General features: G+C 39.4%; 1 protein-coding gene across 1 annotated transcript in view; it reads right to left on the bottom strand.

The window, feature by feature from the left end:
* The window catches only part of LOC122788060 (low-density lipoprotein receptor-related protein 2-like), a 1,238,079-nt gene that overhangs the window by 963,104 nt on the left and 248,772 nt on the right, over positions 1 to 26,203 (bottom strand). Inside the window, exon 19 of the mRNA XM_044054982.1 lies at positions 1,742 to 1,759. Coding sequence (XP_043910917.1) covers positions 1,742 to 1,759 — 18 coding nt within the window. The remainder of the gene's footprint in view (positions 1 to 1,741; positions 1,760 to 26,203) is intronic.

Raw genomic sequence — 26,203 nt, 5'->3', positions numbered from 1 at the left:
TCAAAGCCCCCCGGGCCTGTGGAAAATATGGCCCACACCGCAGAATCCTTTATAAATGCATTCTATGAACACCTTCAGGAATGCATGGATCATGCGATCCCAAATAAAACCAAGACCCAATCCTCCAAAGGCAGACGTCCTGTCTGGTGGACCCCAGCCATAAACAAACTATACAATAGAAGGAGGAAGCTACTACATGATAGAGCAAAATCCCAAAAAGGGAAGGCATCTCTGATCAGTATTAGCAAAAAACTATGGGCATAAAATCGTCTAAGGCCAGCTTCGAGAGAAAAATTGCACAGGGCACTAAGGATAATCACAAGGCTTTCTTTAGTTATGTTAGGAACCTGGGTGGGAATTCCCAGATATGCTCAGAATTAGTCCAAAATGACAAAAATTACACCGAACCCACAGACATTGCCAACATCCTAGCTGACAGGTTCAGCACAAACTTCTCCCCCCCCCTCCCCACCAAAAGGGCAAATATCTATCCCAGCAGAGTACTTCCCCCCTGACATCTCAGATGCTCAGGTAAGAGCCACCCTCTCCAAAGAAAAAACACAGCATCAATGGGACCAGACAGTGTCCCGGGCTGCGTCCTACATGAACTCCAAGAAGAGCTAAACCCAAACATAAAACTACTGTTCAATCTCAGCCTTACTACAGGATATGTGCCCAAAGAGTGGCGTACAGCAACAGTGGTCCCTCTCCATAAAGGTGGTGCCTCAACGGATCCTGGAAACTATTGCCCCATAAGCCTGACTAGCTTGGTCTGCAAAGCCATGGAAAGGATCATCATGGACCTCATAAATAAAGATATTGGGGACCTACAGACACTGGATCCTACCCAGTTCGGCTTTGTTAAGGGCAGATCCTGCCTCTTAAACCTGGTTGATTTCTTTGAAACAGTCACCAAGGCCATTGACGAGGGGAAGGTGGTCCACACAGCCTACCTGGCTCTTGCAAAAGCCTTCGATACAATACCCCACTCGGGCATTATAGATAAGCTCACCAGCTTAAATATAAACCCCTATGTCACTAGATGGATTGCAAACTGGCTCAAGGACAGAACCCACATGGTTAGAATTGCTGGAGCCATGTCAGACTCCAAACCAGTTACAAGTGGTGTCCCACAAGGCTCAGTCCTGGGACCTCTCTTGTTCGGTATATATTTCTCGGAGGTACAGGCCAACATGGAAGGACTGTGGCTGACCAAGTTTGCAGATGACTGCAAACTGGGCGCCATAATTGACTCTCCAGCCGACACAAGCATCCTCCAAAAGGGCCTCATAGAAACAGACAACTGGTGCCAGAGCCATGGCCTCAAGCTAAATGCCAAAAAGTGTATAGTCATCCCCTTTGGCAAAAACAAAGTGCCCACAAATTACCACATAGATGGTAATCCATTAAGTACAGAAGAAGTATTAGGGACCTGGGGACCCAAGTTGATAGCAATCTCTCATTTGACAACCACGTGGCCAAAGTGGTTAGAAAAACATTTTATATAGCCCACCTAATCATGAAGGGATTCACATCTAGATCAGGGGAGGTCATCGTGCCTCTTTACTCATCCCTCATCAGGCCCATAATTGAGTACAATGCCCCTTTTGGGATGTACCTTACCAGACACCTGCAGCAACTGGAAAGACCCCAAAAGTACCTCACCAAGAGGATCAAAGGGCTCAAACAGATGCCATATGCTGCCCGGTTAAAGAAACTCCAGCTCTACTCAGTGGCATACCGCCTGTTCAGAGGCGATCTGTGCCTGATGTATAAAGCCATGTCCAACCCGGAATTAATGGACATGCTGCACCTCAGAAAATCCAAATCCCATCGAGCTACGCGAGAGACTTGAACCTCAGCACTGAAATAAATAGGACATGCTGGAGGGACAGATTCATAACCCAGAGGCTCCCTTCACTCTGGAATAAAATCCCAGTCCAGGTTAGGCAGAGTCCCTCATTGACTCTCTTCAAGAGGAATCTTGATGAGTGGATGGGAGATCGTAGGTTTACCCCAGGTATCACTTCTGTGTCACTGTTAGACAGAGGCACAGTATACTAACCTCGAAAAAGGGCATAGCGAAATAAATTTAAAATGGGTGGCGAAAGCCAAACACATTCTGGCTAGGCTTATAAATGCCCTAGGGCAGATAGCCTAGTATGAACCTATGAACCTATGAACCATTGTTTAAATGCCAACATATTGAAACAAAATTCCTTTTTTGTATTGCCACTGAGGCAGAGCCTGCAATAAATAAGACTATTGATATATATATCAGCAGGATAAATAACTGTCATTTGTGCTGAACCCTGCCCATTGTCAACTGGTATATTTTGTACCCCTTGTAAACCTTGCTGGGCTGTTTGTAACTGTCTTGTGAGATTAACCTATGTAGTTTGTGCCCTTAGTAAATGTTGCTGGGCTCTATCTGATTGTTATGTTAAACCAGAAATGTGATTATGTAAAGTCTGAATGCTATGCTGAGTCTGTTTTTGTCCCTTACTACTGTCTCTAGGGAAATTTTTAAAAGCTGTGCAAACCTTTTTTTTAAAGGTTAATATTAATAGCACACTACTATGTTAGAACTTTCTTCTTTCTGTGCATTTGCAATATTTACTATAAGTAACATTTTTATGTAGTCTATTACATTACTGACAATAATTGCATACACTTGTACTGTATGAGATTTAGGTGACTGCAGAAGGTACATTTAACTGTTGTATATGTGAAGAACTAACAACGCTAGAATCAAACAGATTGTTTATCCGAATCGGATATATCTTATGGTATGGCTTGCATACCAGACTCCTGTGACAAGATAGACATAAATTTGGAAAGTTACTTCCACATAAAAAACAGACTTTATGAATTGTTGTACATTTTAAGTATGGATTATAGGCATTTATACATTTACAAAAGCAACTGTAATTTAAATTCCGAGCATTAAACATTTCAGATTTACATTTTATGTCTGACGCAGAAGGTTTAAACCATGTAAATTTATATCTACAATATGTGGGCATTGTAAAGTTAACTGTCTGTACTGGCATCCATGTTATAACTGTGAATAATTTACTGTATTTTGCATAGATGACAAACAGGTGATCAGGCTGAAGTCACTTAGAAGACACAGTGTCCTTCAACAGACAAATTGATGGTGGAACGTCACAGGACAGCTTCTACAGCATCACTCTGTATCCACCAACGAAGTACTGGAACTGTTGATCTGTTGATGCACTGGAATGGAGCCTGTTGAACTCATGAAAAATTTAAGGCCTTTATGAAAAATTAACTGTTGGTAACGGATAAAAAAAGTTATGGCCAGTGGACTAGACTCACGGCCAGTGGGATAGGCTCACCATTGTAAAATATCATTATCAGCTGTAAAATATTATCAGCAGAGAGCTATGCTGACAGAGAGACACCATACTACTGTATCCGTTAATATTTATTTGTATTAGCATAAATTCTTGCCAAACAGTTAATACTGTCAGAGTTATTTCAATTCTATTATAACACAGCTGGACGCAAAGTAAAGACTGATGCACACTCAGTCCAAAAATGCTACTAAAGAGTGAAACATACTGTCCAATTTATATACTCTTTTCAACCAATGTTATTTTTAATGTCCTTGTGACTTGTTCTTCTGGTTTCTGTTTGAGTCATGAAAAAGTCCATGGTTAGTTCTAGCCTGGACACTTTCTTATGTCCTTCTTTGGTGCTGTATCTGAAGACTTCACAAAAAGTCTCTCCACTTCATCTTTGCGTCACTTGAAGTGTCTGTATTTTATTTCATTTATTTCTGCATCTGAAAGCTCAAAGAAAGTCAACTTCCTTTTTTCTATAACAGGATGCCTTTACAGTAAGCCCACAGCTATATGTTATTAATATCTAAGCTGAACATTTACAAGAAATGAACTGTTCTTGCAAAACAAGCATAATTTTGGGGAAAACATTTTAATTTATACAATCTCTATCAGTGGGGTTTGGCTTTTTTGGCCTAAAATTGTCCATGGAAATGACTTAAAAAGAAATAAGTCATGGGCATTCAGAATCATCATATAGCTGAAACACCTGATGTTCATAAGGGTCATTTGCATATGTCCCATGTGCCGCTGATACAAGAGGTTTGAGAGGTCACTCAGTGGAAGTTCTAGCTTGGCTGGAGTTTTCATTTAGTTTTTACTGAAAGGTGAAGATGAATGGAATGGCCTCCATCAGTGTCATCTGTCACACCCTTAAAATAGTCAACAAAATTAAGTAAATAAGAGCTATCTTTTACAAAACCATATGGATTGGCTTGAACGTATTCAGGTTACTGGTTTCACTGTTAAAAAGATGATTAAGATTTGATCCGCAATATTAAAGAAACTCTAGTGAGGCCAATGAGATGCTAATTTATGGGGTCATTTACAACACCCCCTTATATACAGGGGACTACAAGCAGTATTCTCCAGGGCCAGCCACATTCTGTGAAGAAATCAAGATTAAAGAGTTTAAGGAGGAGTTCAGCATTAATATAGTTTACTTAACACCAAGGCAGCCTGGTATGTTTTCTTGGGTCAATAAACTGATATTTGTAGCAATGGCAGGAAGCACCACTAGCTGTTCCACAGCGATAAGGAACGGAACAGTGTTACAAGAGTCAAGGGAGGGGAATATTTGGAGTTAAATGGATCAATCAGGACATTTGCTATGGCTTCATCATCAGAATAGGTAGTGCTTGTCACTTCGAGTTTGATGCAATGTGTATGTATACTTAATAAAATCTGTTAAAGCCATCTGTACTCTTGGTAGCGTAACTTACCTTGATTTACCAGAAATCTCATCTTCTGTTAATATTTCAGATCTTTCAGTATTTAAAATAATTATAAGGCATTTTATACCATAGTATGATTAGACATGTATGTAGCTTACTCGGTGAATTTTGGGAATATTTATTAAAGTATTTCATTGGCATTGTTATATCTTTAGGTGTACTTTAAATTATTGTTAAACACATTTCACTCCTATTGTTAAGTCTTCTGCCATTTAGGCCTGGGTTGTGTCTGAAAAGGGTCTTTGGACCAATGTGTTTACCTGGTTAATAAATGTAAAAATAGATAACTACAAGTTAGCAACCTTCAAGTCATATTCGGTGTTTGATGTTACTCTTCCTAATAACCTATCTCAGATACCTGCAAGCCTGCGTATACCCCTACGGTGGACAGTTTTTATATAAACTATATAATTTTTCTACTAGTATTTTAACGTTTGTTTACCTTTGAGTTCTACCACAGAGGTTTGCCTTTGAATTTCTCCTCCATAATTATTCCTAATACATAGTATCTTATCTATACATTGAGATCTCTGTAAAAATAATGGATGATTGTGATGGATTTAGAGATCTGGTCAGCAGGGAGCTAAAGTACTTTTTAATTTCCTCAGATAAGGCTGTAAGGGTAGAGTTGGAATAATTCCTGAATTTAGTTGAATTTGTAAGTAATTTGGTACTAGATCTGAGGGAAACTGTGACCTAGGCCACGGTGGTCCAGTGGCTAGTGTTGTCGCCTGACAGCAAGACGTTCTTCCTTTCGATTCTCGGCTGGCGCACCTTCTGTGTGGAGTCTGCATGTCCTCCCTGAGGTCGAGTGACATTAAAGACATGCAGGTAGGTGCGTGCATGAATGGGTGTGCCTTATTTGAAGGCTGGAAGTCAGGCCGGCATCTCGGCACCATAAAAATCCACTGCCAATCATTAGCGAACCGGAGTTCCGCTGTGGCGACCCCTAACCAGGAAAAGACGAAAGACTTTTTTCAGAGGGAAACTGTGACAGACTGGTAATTAAATTTGCTCAGGGAGTGGATAATGTTAGTAGATGTTCAAGTAAAGTCAGGAGTCAAAAGAAAGAGGACGAGTATATTTCTCCCTTTCATGGGATCTTGGAAAATTTGTTCTAGGGATCTACTATGAGTGAAATCTGAGAAACACTGAGCACATTTATTGCTAACTGTGTAAGGCTAACAGCTGAGGGATGAATAATTGAAGTTGCATAGAATTAAGGTATTAAGATCAATAGATGTGGAATTTAACTTCTTAAGCTACCTTCTGTGGACATTAGGTGAAATTGAAGATTATCTAGAGTTGGTAATGATATGGTGCATGACTTTATCAAATGTGATCAAAATGCCAAGGCATTTGAACCTTTAATATTGAGGTATGTTGCACAAGTTAGATATATGAATGAATAAAGCTAGATACCTTCTTTCCCCTTACTCCAGATGAGATGAAAGAGATATGCACTGTACTCTCTTATATTACCAAAATACTGAAATCACATTTCTGTAACAATGTAGATATGAAAGTTATCAAATGTCAGGAAGGTTTGCTAATCAAACAATTTATTTTTCAGACTCCTAGCATAGAGCAAAGTCACTTTAATGTAGGCTGGATTAAAACTTACAAGACTGGAACGTTACCAAATGGTCTTTGACTGAAGAGGCATGATGGGAGCAAAAAACGATTTTTGAAAATATGCAGAAGCCCAAAGAAGAGAGGTAAAGGCTACCCCAGTATGGCAAGCCAGCCTGTCAATCATTGTCTCCCATGATGGCACACTTTTGATTGCCCTGGAATGAAACCAGTTAATAAGCTAGCTGTTGATGAAGTTATTTTTTTCTAAATGAGGCATCATTTTTCAGAGAAGACAAGACACTGCTCAAGATTGTTATCTTATCTGACACATGCATATAGAATCTCAATTATAGCTTCATAGGTTCATAGAAGGTTACTAAACTAACGGCCCTAGAGCCATATTTATCCCAAGTTGCCCCAGTAGTCAGTGGTTAGTTGAGTGAAGTTCACAGAGGTAAGGGTCTGTGGTAGTTGGCAATGGCTTCTTCTGTCCAGGAGGGACATGGGCATCACCCCAGGATTGAATTTGTGGTCACCCATTGTCACTTGGCTCATGCATTCAAAAGACACGATGAAGCAGTTTATGGGTTTGAGATATTTATTGTACATAAACATTGTCAGGAACTGTAATTAGAACTTGTATATTCAAGTTAACTGATTAACACATTACTTCAAACACACTTGCATGTGCATCTCTCTTCATGCCTGCATTCACTCTGGTTGACTATACAAAATGGCACTGTTCTCGCACATGTTCAGTACTTATATGCACATGCTATCTAACTACAGTGGCTCAATAGCAACAGTACATATAATGATCTACACCCATTCATTGATCTAGGTTGCGTGTGAACAGGGTCATGAAGGGGCTCTGTTTCACATGAATTGGAAGCTTGTTCCAGAGAACTGGCAGTCTCTGGGAGATGTATCTATCTCTCCAGCATGATCTGTTCATGTCAGAGGCTAGGTTAAGAGCCCTGGAGCAAATGACCATTGTGTAATTTGATTTACGAATGTGTAGCATTTCCATCAGGGCCGAGTCAGAGACTGCCCAGTAAGTCAGGCACAGGTCACCCCTTAGCAACCTGTAGGAGACAGAATACAGTGACATGGCTTTCAGTCTTTCCACGTAAGACTTGTTTTGTGTACCCTGTATTTTTTTGTCTGGTGAGGTACATGCAAAAGGGAGCATTGTACTTAATTATTGGTCTGATGAGGGCAGAGTATAATGGAATTATAACATCCTTAGATCTAGATGCGATGTCTTTAGTGATAAGACATGCCACATAGAATGATTTCCTTACTACTGTGGATACATGGTAGTCAAACTTCAGGTTGCTATTAATCTGAGTATGCAGATCACGTACCACATATATATCTTTGCATCTCCCCCAAGGTACAGCATCTAAGGTCATTTCTGGAGTGAAGGGGCCCTGATCACATCCTGAATCCTGGTGCCTAAGAGACAGCTAAGAGTGAACTTTGAATGAATTTGAGTTTCCAGCAATCAGGACCTAAGGCCAACAAGGAATACCGATTCCTCAAAACTCGGGTCATAAACTTGTGAACACAGCCAATCATTTAATTTCTGTTTAAAACTGTTATGGTATCAGACCTCTTAATACTAAGTGGTAATCTTGCATTAACTAAGAATTATTTGTGTTATATAAAAAAACATGCTTTGTCATAGTAAATGGTTTGATCTTTTTACACACTTTTATTATGGTCACAGGTTCATAGGTGTTTAATAGGCTAATGACCACAAGGTTCTTTTAGGTTTTATATTATCATTTATTTCTAAATTCAGTAATGCTTGCAAAATATCATCCTGAAATGCATTATATAAAAGTATTAGTTTTCCACTAAAATGTTGATAATGAATTGTAAAGAGTGATAGTTTCTGATACCCTTCTCTATAATTAGATGCTCTCTGTGGAGAAATCTTTTTAGTGAATTTCTTCTGTACCTTTTCAAGTCTTATTAGATCACTTTTCTTTATATCAGCAAAAAGAATTATTATACTCCAGAACAGGCCTTATGTATGTTTTATACAATTCAGACAGATGTTTTTCGTCATGCAGGGAGAAGGTCTTCAGTAACAGACCTAGTTGTGTCACTGCATTTACCGCTATTGAATTTACATGCTTACAATCAGACAACTTTGATGTTAATATTATTCCTAAATTGTTATATTCATCAACTTCTCATAATACAATATCTTGTATTATTACTGACTGTTTTATAAATTTATTTCCAAAATACATGATGTTACATTTATTTAAGATTAATCTGATAACCACTTTTTTCAGCCCAAATTGATATTTCATGCAGATAACATGTTGTTGTAGTCATTTTCATTTGAAATAATAAATTCTAATTTGTAGTCATTTGCATACTTATTCATCTAGCATATACTAATTATTGGAATTGTTAAAATGACTATGTTAAATAGTAAATGTCCCAATACTGAACCCTAAGGTACACCATAGTTTACCAAAGGAGTTACAGAGCTTGGCCCTTAAATTTTCACTGTTTCCTGTCTGATAACCATTGAGTTATCCAGATGACCAAGCAGGAATTATAATCTCCTTGACTAATGTTTCACATATCGTTTTATCAGGCAGGATGTCAAATACTTCAGCTAAATTCAACTAAATGACCTCTGCAGTCATTCCTTTATCAATAACTGTAATCTGGTCATAAAACTCTACTAAATTAGTTAGAGCTGATCTCTTTCGGAAAAATATGATGTCTGATATTGTGTAAATTATTTATTTGTTGTCTTCCATTAATTCTCAAATACACCTCTCAAAATGTTTACTAACTACTGAGGTCAAAGTAACTGGTCGATTGTTCTCCATCTCTTTTGTTTTCTCTTTTTTAAGAATTGGAGTATTAACTTTTTCCACAAAGATGGAACATGACAATTTCTAAGCAAAGAATTAAATATTCCTGTTAGTGGTATTTTAACATCATTAATTATTTTTTTAATAATATTGCTAGGATTTTCACAGTTTTACAGATGTTTTTCTTAGTAACCTTGATACTATTCTAGTTATATTTTCTGAAGTTATCACAGGATAAGCATGTTGTGAAAACTTTCTAATTTTTCAAACATAACAATATTATTACCCTTATTTAGACCAATATTCGCCAAATTCTTATTAAATGTATTAGCTATGTTAATTGAATTAAGTAGTTTATCTTTAATTTACACAGACAGGACTGGAATTAATACACTAATAGGAATCCTTTTTACTGTGTTATTGTATGTTACTACTTATATTTCACAATTTTTTTTACACTTGATCTCGAAGTAACTTAGTTTATTCAGTTTACTCATTATATTTAGCTGTTTAATATGTTGTATATTCAGAATAGCTTTCTGTACAGTCTGGTATGTGTAACATCAGTGTGTCTAACTATAGAGTCACATATAACTAATACATTGCCACATATGGCTAAAGCTGGAGAATTCCTGTGGAAATAGGCATGGACCAAAGGGAACTCACTTTAGTTGCAGGGAAGATACAATGAAGTTGTGCTAGAGTAAGTATAGTTATGCGGCCATGGTCTGCTCAGATGAGGATTTAATCACTTAGATAATAATTTATTAACAATCTCGGCAAAAGCGGGACTGTTGATAGAAGCTGGAATGTAGTATTAACTCATCACAGCTGAGTTCACCTCCAGGCATTTCTGCAGTTACCTCCTACTGATACTTCTAGGGATCAAATACTGTTTGTTCATATTTACATTAATAATTCCAAAACCATGTTACATACAAGATATCAGAGGATTTCATCTTAAAGCATACAGGATAGCAAATATAACTGTATTGATATTTGACCTCTGTCTACTGCAGCTAAAGAGATATTGATTATTATTTGTATACTGTTTATTTATATTGTAATAATTTTCACATTTCTCTAAATATCTCAACATTCAGGTAACACAGGCAGAACTGCATAGCCTCATATGAAAGCTCACAGCTATATGAAGGAAATCCTGCTGGCAGTATATGTCTTGCTTGACTGCTTACTGAGATATCATAAGCTATTTATACAACATTACCAAAATAATATTCATTTTTCTTTATTTTGGTTTATAAAATCCAGTTTAAAGCATCAAACTGAATGAATGCCACCAATGTAAAGATTAATTTATCCTGAATAGTTTGCCGCTTACAGATTTCTAGTAACACTTATGGCTACAGTGATATGAGTATTTGTTTGAACTGTTAGGGTGATAACTTCATTTTAGCAAAGGCTCAAGCCACACCCACTGGGAGTTAAAAGTACACACTCAAAAGAGCTGTACTGGAGGGAATGAGTTAAGCTGTTTACTGAGAAAAGACGACCACCAGTGAACAAAAAACTGCAAACCAAACATTGGAACACCAGAGAAAACCAGCCAAGAAATGAGCTTACGTTTTACTTGACACCTTCGTCAAAAGACTTCTTCAGAATACATCTGTACAAACTTTTCGAAGTTTAAATACAAATAAAAATAAATACAAATAAATACAAATAAAAAATGCCCCTCCCATACTTAATTAACAATTAGACTAATTGCAGAACAATAATCTACTTCACTGTGCTAACTAACTTAAAGTAATATAACACTTGCAACTGAAACAATACTTAAAATGTAAAGCATACTATGGGTGCTCTCATATATAAATTAATACATTTAATACAATAATAAAACATACATATTATTTAATACAATAAAATAAATTAAAAATATAAAACTCCAATACTTTAATATATGTAACAAAAAATGTTAATTACCTTCTGTTAAAAAACATTTAATATTGATAAATTCATTTAAACCAGGGAACATATCTGCATCTAATCTAAGCTGCCACAAATATTCTTTTCTTTCAACTTTATTTTTAATATTACCACCTCTGAGGTCTTTATCAGCTTGTTCTAAGACACTAAACATACATTTTTTATATGAACTACAGATGATTGAATGTTTGAATAAAGCATTCTTGTCATCTCCAGTTCTAATAGCATAATAGTGTTCCCTTATTCTTGTGCAAAGGTTCCTAGTGGTCATACCTACGTAAAATGCGGTGCAACCTGAGCATAATGCAATATAAATTACATTGGAAGAATTACAATTAAATCTACCTTTTACACTAATAGTTCTGTCCAAGTGCTGCAAGTTAATAAAAGGGCCTTCCTGAATATACCTACATGTATTACAGCCAAAACATTTGCACATACCATTAGTTTTATTTGATGTAGGTGCAGTAATCAAATTGTCATTTTTTTCTAAAATATTCTTAATAGTGTTATATTTTTTTAAACAAAACTAGGTGCATTACCTAAGGTACTGACTAAATCATTATTACAGAGAATGATCTTCCAATTGTTTGTAATCACTTTTTTAATGTGATTACTGTCAATAGACATGTCAATTGTACATTTCGGAATAGATGGTATCATATTTGAAGTAATGTTACTTTCTTGTTGAACTGTCAAGGTTTGCCCCATTAAGTCAATTGCCAAAATGGGTGAAAATACAGTTAATAATATCACCACTAATTTCCTGCAACAGTGTCTCAGGATAACCTCTTTCAAGAAATAAATTAGTGATAAAATCAATTTCTTCCAGAAATGTTCTATCATCTGTAGTCATCCGAGACGCTCTTATATACTGACCTTTGGGAACATTTTTCTTAATGTGCATGGGGTGATTGCTACGAAAATGCAAATAGTTGTTAAACATAAGTATTCTTCCTGTAAATTCTACTTGTAAATTGTTGGATGTCAAAATCCCATTCCAACCGTACATCTAAATAGTTAACTTGGCAGCCAAAGCCACTAAGTATGAATTTGAGAAACTCACAACTACTATTTAGTTCTGCCAATAATGTGGTATGATCATTCGCAGAACCTTTGACAATGAAAAACAAATCGTGTATGTAACGACCATAAAACAAAATATCAGGAAAAGAACTGATGGGGGGTAGGATTTCTTTTTCCCACCATCCCATTACCAATCCAGCAAATGCTGGAGCCACTGTAGCACCCATTGCTACCCCTTTGAGCTGTTTATAAGTCTTTCTGTTGAAAACAAAGAAATTGTTATCCAACAAGAGTTCCATTAGGGAGCAACAGGTGCCAACAGTGGAATTTCTCCAAACAGTGTATTTGGTCAAAAAATTTCATACAAATTCTAAACCTTTTTCTTGTGGGATACAGGTCTACAGAGAAATTACATCTACAGTTAAGATGAAAAATTCTCCCTGAATGAACCACCTTGAGTTTTTGTTTTCTGTCCAGAATGACCTAATACTGTCTAAAAAGGACCAAGAGTCCTTAATAAAAGAAGACAAATTCTGGACTAAAGGATTCAAAACTTTGTCCAAGTGCAAAGATAATCCTTCTGTGACACATCCTGATGATGCCACAATAGGTCTGAGGGGAAGGTGATTAACATCTTTGTGAATTTTAGGTATACCGAATAGTACACCTAACCTAGGATTTTCAATAACCAAAAAGTTGTAAATATCACCTGTAATTTCCCCATTCATCAAACAAAGCTGTTTACTGGCAAGTAGTGTGTGAGAATCAACTCAAAATCTACTTAGAGCAATTTCTGCTTGACTTACAAAGCCATGTCTGACCCAGCTCTGTTAGAAATGCTACATCTAAAGAAATCCCAATCCCTCTGCACCACACGCTCCAGAGACCTCAACCTCATTACCACAATCAACAGAATATGCTGGAGGGACAGGTTCATAACCCAGAGACTGCCCATACTTTGGAATAGACTTTCCATACATGTCAAGCAGAGCACCTTGCTGACCCTCTTCAAGAGAAATCTTGAGTGGATGGGAAACAGAAAATTCACTCCGAAGATAACTCCAGTGGCTCTAATCAACAGAGGCATTGGGAACTAAGGTTGGGTGCCACGATGCCAGAGTAATCCTATGGCTAGGCTTGTAAAGGCCCCATGGCCATTAGCCTAGTACTCACCTACGAACCTATGAAATATTTACACTTCGCACAAATAGTATCAGTAAATGATTAAAGTAAGTGTTTGTCCTTAAGCATGAAGAATTCTCTACTGTGCCTCAGAGTTCCTAAGCAAACAGGCTGGAAACAGAAGAGGACAGACCGAAAGATGTAGGCAGAGACCAGCGTAAACATATACTACTGAATAACAACTGGTGTAATACTGCTGCAGTCCAGTAGAGGGACCACTCATCTATTCTATAATTAAGCAAATGCTCCAGATCACAAGATTCAGTTTTAACCTGAAGTACATCAATAAATGACAAGAAACCCAACAAGCTGAAGTCACACAAGATAATTCCAAGCAAAGAATATGAAATGAATTATTGTGATGTTATACTTAAAATGCAATTCTTCATTTTGATTCTGTTTTTCTGCAGTACAGGTAACACATACTAATGCAGTAATTTGTGTTAGGGTACATATGCAAGGAATGGTCACCTTGGTTTATGTGATTGCCTGTTAGTAGTAGGTTACCACTGAGTCAAAAGGCAGATCTACTAGAACTGCTTTTTTTTTGGTTGACCCATTTGTGGCTCCCAAATATTTTTTGTCTGCTGTGCACAAAGACACACTCGCGCGCACACACACACACACACACGCACGCACGCACGCACGCACACACACACACACACACACACACACACACACACACACACACACAAAACATACAAGCATGCATGTTTATGCAAACACACGGGCATGGATAACAAGTAACTATAACTATTTATGAAACACTTATTCCAGGTTCTATTATCATGTGGCCTGCAATAGCATTACAATTATAGGCACTGCAGTAATCAAAGGCAGCAAAAAGATTCATTTTGATATAGATCGTAAGCCATGACATTATATGTAAGCATTACCGCACAGTGGACTGTATATTACTGACAATATGCCATACTTTCATTAGCCCCTTCCTATGTGTAGATATGTGTAAATCACAGCCTTGAAGAGTGTTGTTTGTTTGTTTGATAGCAGGATCATTATATGCAGTAACTGTAGAAAAATAAAATGAGCATGTTAATATTAAGGCTGCATTCTTTTAATTCAGGTTACTAAATAATCTTTTTATTTATATAATATCGATTTTCTTCTTCTTATATACAGAATATAACTTCAGCCAAAGCGAGCATTATTTGTAATGTCTGTCATAGGTTCATAGGTTCATACTAGGCTATCTGCCCTAGGGCATTTATAAGCCTAGCCAGAGTGTGTTTGGCTTTCGCCACCCATTTTAAATTAATTTTGCTATGCCCTTTTTTGAGGTTAGTATAATGTGCCTCTGTCTAACAGTGACACAGAAGTGATACCCGGGGCAAACCTATGATCTCCCATCCACTCATCAAGATTCCTCTTGAAGAGAGTCAATGAGGGACTCTGCCTAACCTGGACTGGGATTTTATTCCAGAGTGAAGGGAGCCTCTGGGTTATGAATCTGTCCCTCCAGCATGTCCTATTTATTTCAGTGCTGAGGTTCAAGTCTCTTGAGCACGTAGCTCGATGGGATTTGGATTTTCTGAGGTGCAGCATGTCCCTTTATTCCGGGTTGGACATGGCTTTATACGTCAGGCACAGATCGCTTCTGAGCAGGCGGTATGCCACTGAGTAGAGCTGGAGTTTCTTTAACCGTGCAGCATATGGCATCTGTTTGAGCCCTATGATCCTCTTGGTGAGGTACTTTTGGGGTCTTTCCAGTTGCTGCAGGTGTCTGGTAAGGTACATCCCGAAAGGAGCATTGTACTCAATTATGGGCCTGATGAGGGATGAGTAAAGAGGCACGATGACCTCCCCTGATCTAGATGTGAATCCCTTCATGATTAGGTGGGCTATATAAAATGTTTTTCTAACCACTTTGGCCACGTGGTTGTCAAATGAGAGATTGCTATCAACTTGGGTCCCCAGGTCCCTAATTACTTCTTCTGTACTTAATGGATTACCACCTATGTGGTAATTTGTGGGCACTTTGTTTTTGCCAAAGGGGATGACTATACACTTTTTGGCGTTTAGCTTGAGGCCATGGCTCTGGCACCAGTTGTCTGTTTCTATGAGGCCCCTTTGGAGGATGCTTGTGTCGGCTGGAGAGTCGATTATGGCACCCAGTTTGCAGTCATCTGTGAACTTGGTCAGCCACAGTCCTTCCGTGTTGGCCTGTACCTCCGAGAAATATATACCGAACAAGAGAGGTCACAGGACTGAGCCTTGTGGGACGCCACTTGTAACTGGTTTGGAGTCTGACATGGCTCCAGCAATTCTAACCATGTGGGTTCTGTCCTTGAGCCAGTTTGCAACCCATCTAGTGACATAGGGGTTTATATTTAAGCTGGTGAGCTTATCTATAATGCCAGAGTGGGGTATTGTATCGAAGGCTTTTGCGAGGTCCAGGTAGGCTGTGTGGTCCACCTTCCCCTCGTCAATGACCTTGGTGACTGTTTCAAAGAAATCAACCAGGTTTAAGAGGCAGGATCTGCCCTTAACAAAGCCGAACTGGGTAGGATCCAGTGTCTGTAGGTCCCCAATATCTTTATTTATGAGGTCCATGATGATCCTTTCCATAGCTTTGCAGACTAAGCTAATCAGGCTTATGGGGCGATAGTTTCCAGGATCCGTTGAGGCACCACCTTTGTGGAGAGGGACCACTGTTGCTGTACGCCACTCTTTGGGTACATATCCTGTAGTAAGGCTAAGATTGAACAGTAGGTTCATAGATTCATAGGTTCATACTAGGCTATCTGCCCTAGGGCATTTATAAGCCTAGCCAGAATGTGTTTGGCTTTCGCCACCCATTTTAAATTTATTTTGCTATGCCCTTTTTCGAGGTTAGTATACTGTGCCTCTGTCTAACAGTGACACAGAAGTGATACCCAGGGTAAACCTACGATCTCCCATCCACTCATCAAGATTCCTCTTGAAGAGAGTCAGTGAGGGACTCTGCCTAACCTGGACTGGGATTTTATTCCAGAGTGAAGGGAGCCTCTGGGTTATGAATCTGTCCCTTCAGCATGTCCTATTTATTTCAGTGCTGAGGTTCAAGTCTCTCGAGCGCGTAGCTCGATGGGATTTGGATTTTGTGAGGTGCAGCATGTCCATTAATTCTGGGTTGGACATGGCTTTATACGTCAGGCACAGATCGCCTCTGAACAGGCGGTATGTCACTGAGTAGAGCTGGAGTTTCTTTAACCGGGCAGCATATGGCATCTGTTTGAGCCCTTTGATCCTCTTGGTGAGGTACTTTTGGGGTCTTTCCAGTTGCTGCAGGTGTCTGGTAAGGTACATCCCAAAAGGGCATTGTACTCAATTATGGGCCTGATGAGGGATGAGTAAAGAGGCACGATGACCTCCCTGATCTAGATGTGAATCCCTTCATGATTAGGTGGGCTATATAAAATGTTTTTCTAACCACTTTGGCCACGTGGTTGTCAAATGAGAGATTGCTATCAACTTGGGTCCCCAGGTCCCTAATTACTTCTTCTGTACTTAATGGATTACCACCTATGTGGTAATTTGTGGGCACTTTGTTCTTGCCAAAGGGGATGAGTATACACTTTTTGGCATTTAGCTTGAGGCCATGGCTCTGGCACCAGTTGTCTGTTTCTATGAGGCCCTTTTGGAGGATGCTTGTGCATGCCGAACTGGGTAGGATCCAGTGTTTGTAGGTCCCCAATATCTTTATTTATGAGGTCCATGATGATCCTTTCCATAGCTTTGCAGACCAAGCTAGTCAGGCTTATGGGGCGATAGTTTCCAGGATCTGTTGAGGCACCACCTTTATGAAGAGGGACCACTGTTGCTGTACGCCACTCTTTGGGCACATATCCTGTAGTAAGGCTGAGATTGAACAGTAGTTTTATGTTTGGGTTTAGCTCTTCTTGGAGTTCATGTAGGACGCAGCCCGGAACACCATCTGGTCCCATTGATGCTGTGTTTTTTGCTTTGGAGAGGGCGGCTCTTACCTGAGCATCTGAGATGTCAGGGGGGCAGCACTCTGCTGGGATAGATATTTGTAGTTTTATGTTTGGGTTTAGCTCTTCTTGGAGTTCATGTAGGATGCAGCCCGGGACACCGTCTGGTCCCACTGATGCTGTGTTTTTTGCTTTGGAGAGGGCAGCTCTTACCTGAGCATCTGAGATGTCAGGGGGGGCAGCACTCTGCTGGGATAAATATTTGCCCTTTTGGTGGGTAGGGGGGAGAAGCTTGCGCTGAACCTGTCAGCTAGGATGTTGGCAATTTCTGTGGGTTCGGTGTATTTTTTGTCATTTTGGACTAATTCTGAGCATATCTGGGAATTCCCACCCAGATTCCTAGCATAACTAAAGAAAGCCTTGTGATTATCCTTAGTGTCCTGTGCAATTTTTCTCTCGAAGCTGGCCTTAGATGATTTTATGAGTGCCCATAGTTTTTTGCTAATACTGATCAGAGATGCCTTCCCTTTTTGGGATTTTGCTCTATCATGTAGTAGCTTCCTCCTTCTATTGTATAGTTTGTTTATGGCTGGGGTCCACCAGACAGGACGTCTGCCTTTGGAGGATTGGGTCTTGGTTTTATTTGGGATTGCATGATCCATGCATTCCTGAAGGTGTTCATAGAATGCGTTTATAAAGGATTCTGCGGTCTGGGCCGTATTTTCCACAGGCCCGGGGCTTTGAAGGATTCCACCTTGGTTTTGAGGAGTGTGAAATTTGCTTTAGAGAAGTTTTTCACTGTGGTTTTCAGGGCAGGGGGTGGAGTCGGGATGTGAATATCCAGTGAGATTAGTTTATGGTCTGATCTTACCAGTGAGGGATATACTTCTGGTCTGGAGCATAGAGTCCCCATGTTGGTGATGATCAGGTCCAGTATGTTTTCCCCTCTTGTGGGAGTGGTAACACGTTCCATAGCATTTGAGTTTATAAATTCTAGGAACCTTTGGGCTAGGGTGTTGGAGCTAGAGTAATGCTCCCAGTCTATGTTTGGGTAGTTGAAGTCGCCCAATATAATGGTGTTTGGAGAGACCTTCATATTTTCCAGTGTTCTCAGGAAGGCCAAGTGGGGTTCCTGGGTTTGGGAGGGTGGTCTGTAGCAGGCTATAAACTGGAAGGCAGTTTTACCCATTGTTGGTTGCACATGGATAGTCTCTGATGCTTCGTGCTGTGCCACCAACCTGGAGGTGTGGGTATCTTTGACGAATATTGATACTCCCCCTCCTTTTGTGGTACGGTCCATGTTTTGGGGCCGAAATGCATGGTATGAGGTATAACCTGGTAGTGCTGGGGTGCTCTCTGGAGCCTTGAACCAGGTTTCTGTTACTCCACAGATATCGATTTTCTCCATGCTAAGGAGAGTTTCGAGTGCGTGCATCTTGAGGTTTAGACTTCTGGCATTGAGTAGCATTACTCTTAGTTTCTTATCCCTTGTGATACCTATGGAGGTGGGTTTGTCTTTTGAGCCTTGCCTAAAAAAGGCACTATGGGGGTAGCAAGAGCCTTTGCCAATATCCAAAAGCCCAGGGGTGACAGGTGCAAGCCATCCCTAGTGAAGCATCGTGGCTTGTCAAGCATGTCATCCCAGGCTGACAGGCATTGGATCCCCTTTAAATGACACCAATATTTAAGCCAATTGTTGAAATTGATCATCTTGTCTTCATATTGTGGCATCATTCTTGGTGAGGGTAAGATGCTACTCAAGGTCAGGGTCATAACGGCCTGGGCTACGTGCTCAGAGAGCTCCTCTATGTCTCTTTTCATGTAGTCCAGGGAAGTACGTCTCAGGTCATTCACACAAGCATGGACAATGACTGAGTCATATTTCTACTTGCCTTGTAGTGACCTGAGTGCTTGTGTTATGTGGCGGATCCTAGCGCCCGACAGGCAGCTCACCGTGACCTTCTCCTTGTTCAGCCTGGTGAGCGGGACGTCAGTGTGCCTGACGATAGAGTCACCTATTACAAGTGTATCAGGTGTGTTGTTTAGCCTTAAGGGCTGTGACTGTTCAGCACACTGGCTTTGTGAGCTATGTGTTGCACGTGTTTTGTTTTGGGGTAGCGGTTGCTTGGGTGTCTGTTTTGGAGGTCTCTGCTGCTTAGGCAGATTTTTATTTAGAGCCTCCGAGTATGTTTTTGTGTGTTTATGTGTTTGGTTTGCTGTCGTGGTAGGTCTATGTGAGACTGGAATTGTAGTGAGTGTGGTTTCCTTCTCCTCCTGACTGGTTTCGCCAGTACTGAGTTGAGAGAGCTTAGCCTCCAGTATGGCTATATGGTTGCATCTCTCACATGTGTTGGAATTTGTTGGGAGGAGGAGAGGGTTGTCTGTGTACATGAGGCAGTTGTAACATTGCCTCAAGATTCCCAGATGCACCAGCTGGACCGGAGAGGAGATTGACAACTGACCTTTGGACATGCTAGAATAGTATTGGGAATTCCTTTATAATTGAAAAAAAGGGCCAATGGGGAACGAGGTACTCAAGGGGAGTTTGTGAGGGTGTAGTGCTTTTAATATTTTAGTGCTGACTTATATAATTGCTTTAGTGAGCAAGTGCCAGGTAACTTAAATGCAATGTGTTTCAGGTAACTTAAATGCAAAAACGACAAACAGTAACTTTCTTTCAAGTGAAACAAGGAAATAAGTACAGTAAGCAATGCAGATATCACTAGGGATCCACAGAAGCACTGAAAAGCTGCGTTTTAGGTGGAATTAGCGTTTCAGGGAAATAACAAGCAAACAAACAAGCAGCATACAAATAAAGCTAGATTCAGCAGGCCTGGATCTAGTCTATGCTACAGCAAACAAGGTGTACCAATTTCAGTAAGAAACAGTTCAAATATGCAGGCACTATAAGCCTTTAACCAGAAATTCCCAGCTCAGAAGGGCAGAGTCCAGCCTCTCCTCCCACAAGAGTGCAGACCACGAACCTTCTTAATGTAAAATAACTGGCCTGAAACCCAAGTGCTTAAACCAGAACTAATACACTTTTAGAATAACAGACACTGAGCCCTCAATCATCAGTTCACAACTTAGAAGGATGTAAGCTACTTTTCCTGCCACCACAGTGCAGGCCACAAACCTTCCTAATGTAAAACAACTGGTCTGAAGCCCAAGTGCTTAATCCAAAAGACTTAGAATGATAGCTACACTTTAATCAAGTTACTACCAAGCAGTAATAAATACAATTGAATACTTTAAAGAATGCCTGGATTAGTGCTCAAGTTATACAAACAAAGCTAGATTCAGCAGGCCTGGATCTAGTCTATGCTACAGCAAACAAGGTGTACCAATTTCAGTAAGAAACAGTTCACATATGCAGGCACTATAAGCCTTTAACCTGAAATTCCCAGCTCAGAAGGGCAGAGCCAGCCTCTCCTCCCAGAAGAGTGCAGACCACGAACCTTCTTAATGTAAAATAACTGGCCTGAAACCCAAGTTCTTAAACCAGAACTAATACACTTTTAGAATAACAGACACTGAGCCCTCAATCAGCAGTTCACAACTTAGAAGGATGTAAGCTACCTGTCCTGCCACCACAGTGCAGGCCACAAACCTTCCTAATGTAAAACAACTGGTCTGAAGCCCAAGTGCTTAATCCAAAAGACTTAGAATGATAGCTACACTTTAATCAAGTTACTACCAAGCAGTAATAAATACAATTGAATACTTTAAAGAATGCCTGGATTAGTGCTCAAGTTATACAAACAAAGCTAGATTCAGCAGGCCTGGATCTAGTCTATGCTACAGCAAACAAGGTGTACCAATTTCAGTAAGAAGCAGTTCAGATATGCAGGCACTATAAGCCTTTAACCAGAAATTCCCAGCTCAGAAGGGCAGAGTCCAGCCTCTTCTCCCACAAGAGTGCAGACCACGAACCATTTTAATGTAAAATAACTGGCCTGAAGCCCAAGTGCTTAAACCAGAATTAATACACTTTTAGAATAACAGACACTGAGCCCTCAATCAGCATTTCCCAACTTAGAAGGATGTAAGCTACCTGTTCTGCCACTACAGTGCAGACCACAAACCTTCTTAATGTAAAACAACTGGCGTGAAGCCCAAGTGCTTAAACCAGAATTAATACACTTTTAGAATAACAGACACTGAGCCCTCAATCAGCAGTTCCCAACTTAGAAGGATGTAAGCTACCTGTCCTGCCACCACAGTGCAGGCCACAAACCTTCCTAATGTAAAACAACTGGTCTGAATCCCAAGTGCTTAATCCAAAAGACTTAGAATGATAGCTACACTTTAATCAAGTTACTACCAAGCAGTAATAAATACAATTGAATACTTTAAAGAATGCCTGGATTAGTGCTCAGGTTATACAAACAAAGCTAGATTCAGCAGGCCTGGATCTAGTCTATGCTACATCAAATAGGGTGTACCAATTTCAGTAAGAAGCAGTTTAGATATGCAGGCACTATAAGCCTTTAACCAGAAATTCCCAGCTTGAAGGGCAGAGTCCAGCCTCTCCTCCCACAAGAGTGCAGACCATGAACCCTTTTAATGTAAAATAACTTGCCTGAAGCCCAAGTGCTTAAAATAGAATTAATACACTTTTAGAATAACAGACACTGAGCCCTCAATCAGCAGTTCCCAACTTTGAAGGATGTAAGCTACCTGTCCTGCCACCACAGTGCAGACCACAAACCTTCCTAATGTAAAACAACTGGTCTGAAGCCCAAGTGCTTAAACTAAAAGGCTTAGAATGAGTTACACCAAGCAGTAATAAATCCAATTGAGTACTTTTAAGACGACGCAAAAGCAAAAATAAAGTAGGAAGAAACACAAATACAGTAAAAGCAGATTTTTTTTTTTTTTTTTGAGTGAGCAAATGAGATGGGCCCAGGAGTTACAGGACAGAAACAAGTGCAAATGCAGGCCTTCAAATCAGAAAGCTGAGAGAGATGGAAGACCGCCCAAAAGGCCAATAACTACAAATTCTGGGCCAGAACCACTCCTTATGTGGTAGACAGGTTACCTAGTGCTTACCACTCCCACTGATAAGCTAGAAGGCTTCCCTCCAACACAGAAAGGCTTGGGGGCTCAGAAGTTTACAAATAGTCCTGGATACAGCAAATCTGTATCTGGAACACTAATTACAGGAAAGGTAGGAAACAGGCTTACAATTTTTATATTTTTTTTCAGAAAAGTAGCAAAAACAGTAGTAAAAACAATTCACATGCAGTGCAAGCTGGCACACTTGAGTATGTAGCAATATTAGTCCACACACAGTTTGAAAAAATGTAATTAAATTAAAAAGGACTAAAAGCAAGTGCAGAAAGGGTTTATTAGGTAGAATGCGGTAAAGAGATGGGACTGGGGGAGTGTCCTAGATCAAATCTACAGTGGGGCGGGCACTGCAAAAGCCACCAAATTTAAACTACTACCAGAACAGGGAGGGGGGTAAGTTTCAACAGAGATGTGAGGAATCAGAGTGCAAATTATAAAACCCAAAAAATATATACTGATCTCTGTATATTTGCAGAACACTAAGACAACAGATATATAAGCAACAATTTAGAACAGAGATGTGAGGAATCAGAGTGCAAATTATAAAACCCAAAAATATATACTGATCTCTGTATATTTGCAGAACACTAAGACAACAGATATATAAGCAACAATTTAGCTCTATAATACAGAAAATACAGAAAAATATACTCAGCTCTATATATCTGCAGAAATCTTGTAAGGCTGTTCCACTTTAAATGCAGACTGCTGCTATTAACAGTTAAAATTAAGGGAACCTTGAGTTAACAACACAGAAGCAACAGAAACCACAATGAGGGGGGGGAAAAGTTTCAACAGAGATGTGAGGAATCAGAGTGCAAATTATAAAACCCAAAAATATATACTGATCTCTGTATATTTGCAGAACACTAAGACAACAGATATATAAGCAACAATTTAGCTCTATAATACAGAAAATACAGAAAAATATACTCAGCTCTATATATCTGCAGAAATCTTGTAAGGCTGTTCCACTTTAAATGCAGACTGCTGCTATTAACAGTTCAAATTAAGGGAACCTTGAGTTAACAACACAGAAGCAACAGAAACCACAATGAGGGGGGTGGGAAAAAGTTTCAACAGAGATGTGAGGAATCAGAGTGCAAATTATAAAACCCAAAAAATATATACTGATCTCTGTATATTTGCAGAACACTAAGACAACAGATATATAAGCAACAATTTAGCTCTATAATACAGAAAATACAGAATAATATACTCAGCTCTATATATTTGCAGAAATCTTGTAAGGCTGTTTCACTTTAAATGCAGACTGCTGCTATTATACTTTTATTACAGGTAGTAATATTATTCCTAATACTGCAATTCCGCTGGTTGCTGGTACATATTTACGGTCACTGTTTACAGCAGCCATGACATGGATTCATGAATACACATGAGTTACTGACAGGGAGCTGAAAACTGAGAAGCTTCAATGAAGTTCTACTTGCCATGAGGACAGCACAGATTTTCCAGTGCACATAACTGACCTGAAACAGACATAGCTTTTGTAGGTAGTGTCCAGTCTATACAAAGGTTTATGATGAAGACAGACAGATGACAGATGAAGAAGTGTATGTGCACTGTCTGTGTCCCCACTTTTCCACACAGTACAAAAAATGTCATCATCATCCTGAGCAGCAGGATATGTGCAGTGCATTGTGGTACTACAAATACACACGTTAGCAGGATGAGACAGAGGATATCTGCCAAGATGAACTGAGGCAAACAGACTACTGACAAGGATAAAGCACTGTAAACCTTATAACATAAGCACAAGGCCTGAGTAAACAGTGACAAAACTAAAACCCAGTTTCCTGTGAAAGAGTTATCCAGAGTTTGGTAAGAAGAACAGGGGGTGGCTGACTCAATGACTGGATGTCTCTGAGACTCAGAAAATGAAAGACAAAAACCCATTTGTGAGAACACATGCACTTACACAAAACTTTAATATGCAAATTCAAGTTCTAGTCAATGGCCCTCTTGATTTTGTCTCTGATGAGAACAGCCCTTTTAGTGAGGTCTTAGCATTAATGCCTTACAGTGCATCTTTCTCATTTCTGATTCCCTACTGAGACATATTCTCTTTGTATGAGAGAAGTCCTCACATGGTTTGACTACTATAAACACTCTGAAAAGATGTTTGTTACTTGATGGAATTTATTAAACTGCAGGAGCACAGAGACCCTTGACTGTCCTTATGGATTACTTTCCAAATAAGTTATTGTTATGACCCATGTTACAAGGAACATATAAGCAGGCAAGACTGTGATTTCAACTCTATTTTGATCTTGAGCTAAAGAAAGTCAGTAATGGGATATAAAAATACCTACGCAAACACTTCCAGGAAAAATCCTAGATCTTCTCAACTTTGTTACATATTTGGGAGCCTTACATATATCCTCCCATTGTTTCTATGTGAATTGCTTATCTGGTCTTTCTTCTCAATCCTTTTTAACCACTGATGGATTCCTATAGTTATGTAGTATTTTATATGCCCTACTAACCTAATTATCCTTTTTTTAACAGCAGCTTCTATTCTTGAAAACTCTACCAGTTGTGGTCTTTCACTTTGGATCCTGCAATTCTTTCCTCTATGCCTATACCCTGATATCAATCCCTAATAATTTGGGCACTGTCTAGCCTGTCATCCAAATGTATTATTGGTCTCTCTCTATTTAACCCCAATACCTTGTTCCTTTGCCAGTTTTCCACAGCAAATTCCAGTCCCCTCTCGCATATTCTCTGTACCCCCAACTGCAGTCACCCCTATTGTCAGAATCTCCTTTAGAATACTTTCTGCTTCTTTATGAATATATAATCCAAATAATTTTCCTCAGGTTGATTGTAAACAGTGGAGGTGTGATGTGGAAGAAAGAGATAATTAGGAACATATTTTTAGGAGTGCAATGAGTTGGCAGATTTTAAAACTTCCCTGCAGACTGCTCTATTAGAAATACTGGGTGAGCAAATTGGAGCAACTAAGGAAGGTAGTATATTTAATTAGCAGGGAGTGTAAGAAGATGCACAGGGTCTTGCAAAAAAATTTTACTTTGTTTTTTTTTTTTTGTATTTTTCAGTTGGCTGGTGATTAAATAGATGTGTCCGATCATTAGCTATTTGATATTTTTTTAGATATGATCACAACAGCAAATGTGCGAAGAGTGATCACTTTAAAATGAATCTAAAGTGATCAAAAATATGAAAAAATAAAGCTATTTTTTTTTTTGCAAGGGGCAAGTCCCCCTTCACCCCCACACCCCCTGCTAATAAGTTATACTAATTCTGAGATTGCAGAGCAGTGGACTAAGGAAAATGCCCTTATCCAACTGCAACATGATCCCGTGCAAAAGGCTGCCAGTAAAAACTCCATATTACTGTTCACTTGTTTAAAGCAGTAAAAGCATTTGCTCATATGTGCTGTAACTATATATACATATGTATATGATTATATCATGGGTGTTCAAAATGTCAGCACATCGACACACATATGACTGACAAAAACATTCTGAATATTCATGTTACTTACAATAGAAATGACTGATCATCCAAAAGATCACAGAAGGAAAACAAATTAACATTGTGATCGACAAACCATAACCCAACCACACCATTCAGAACACATTTGTCTGAATACTAGCAGTGTCATGGAAGGGGGTTTTCTAAGGTATACTGCACAGTTAGGGTTAGGGATTAGGCTACACCCCGCATCCTTCTGTGCCACCTTAGCAATGCATACTGACCCTAACCCATAACCATGTAATCCTGTATACAGTTTTACACATTGTGTAGCCACG

The sequence above is a fragment of the Protopterus annectens genome, chromosome 13.part0 (genome assembly GCF_019279795.1).
Source record: "Protopterus annectens isolate FY-2018-M chromosome 13.part0, PAN1.0, whole genome shotgun sequence".
NCBI classification, from domain to species: Eukaryota; Metazoa; Chordata; order Ceratodontiformes; family Protopteridae; genus Protopterus; species Protopterus annectens.
This window is presented reverse-complemented; position numbering and strand designations above follow the sequence as displayed.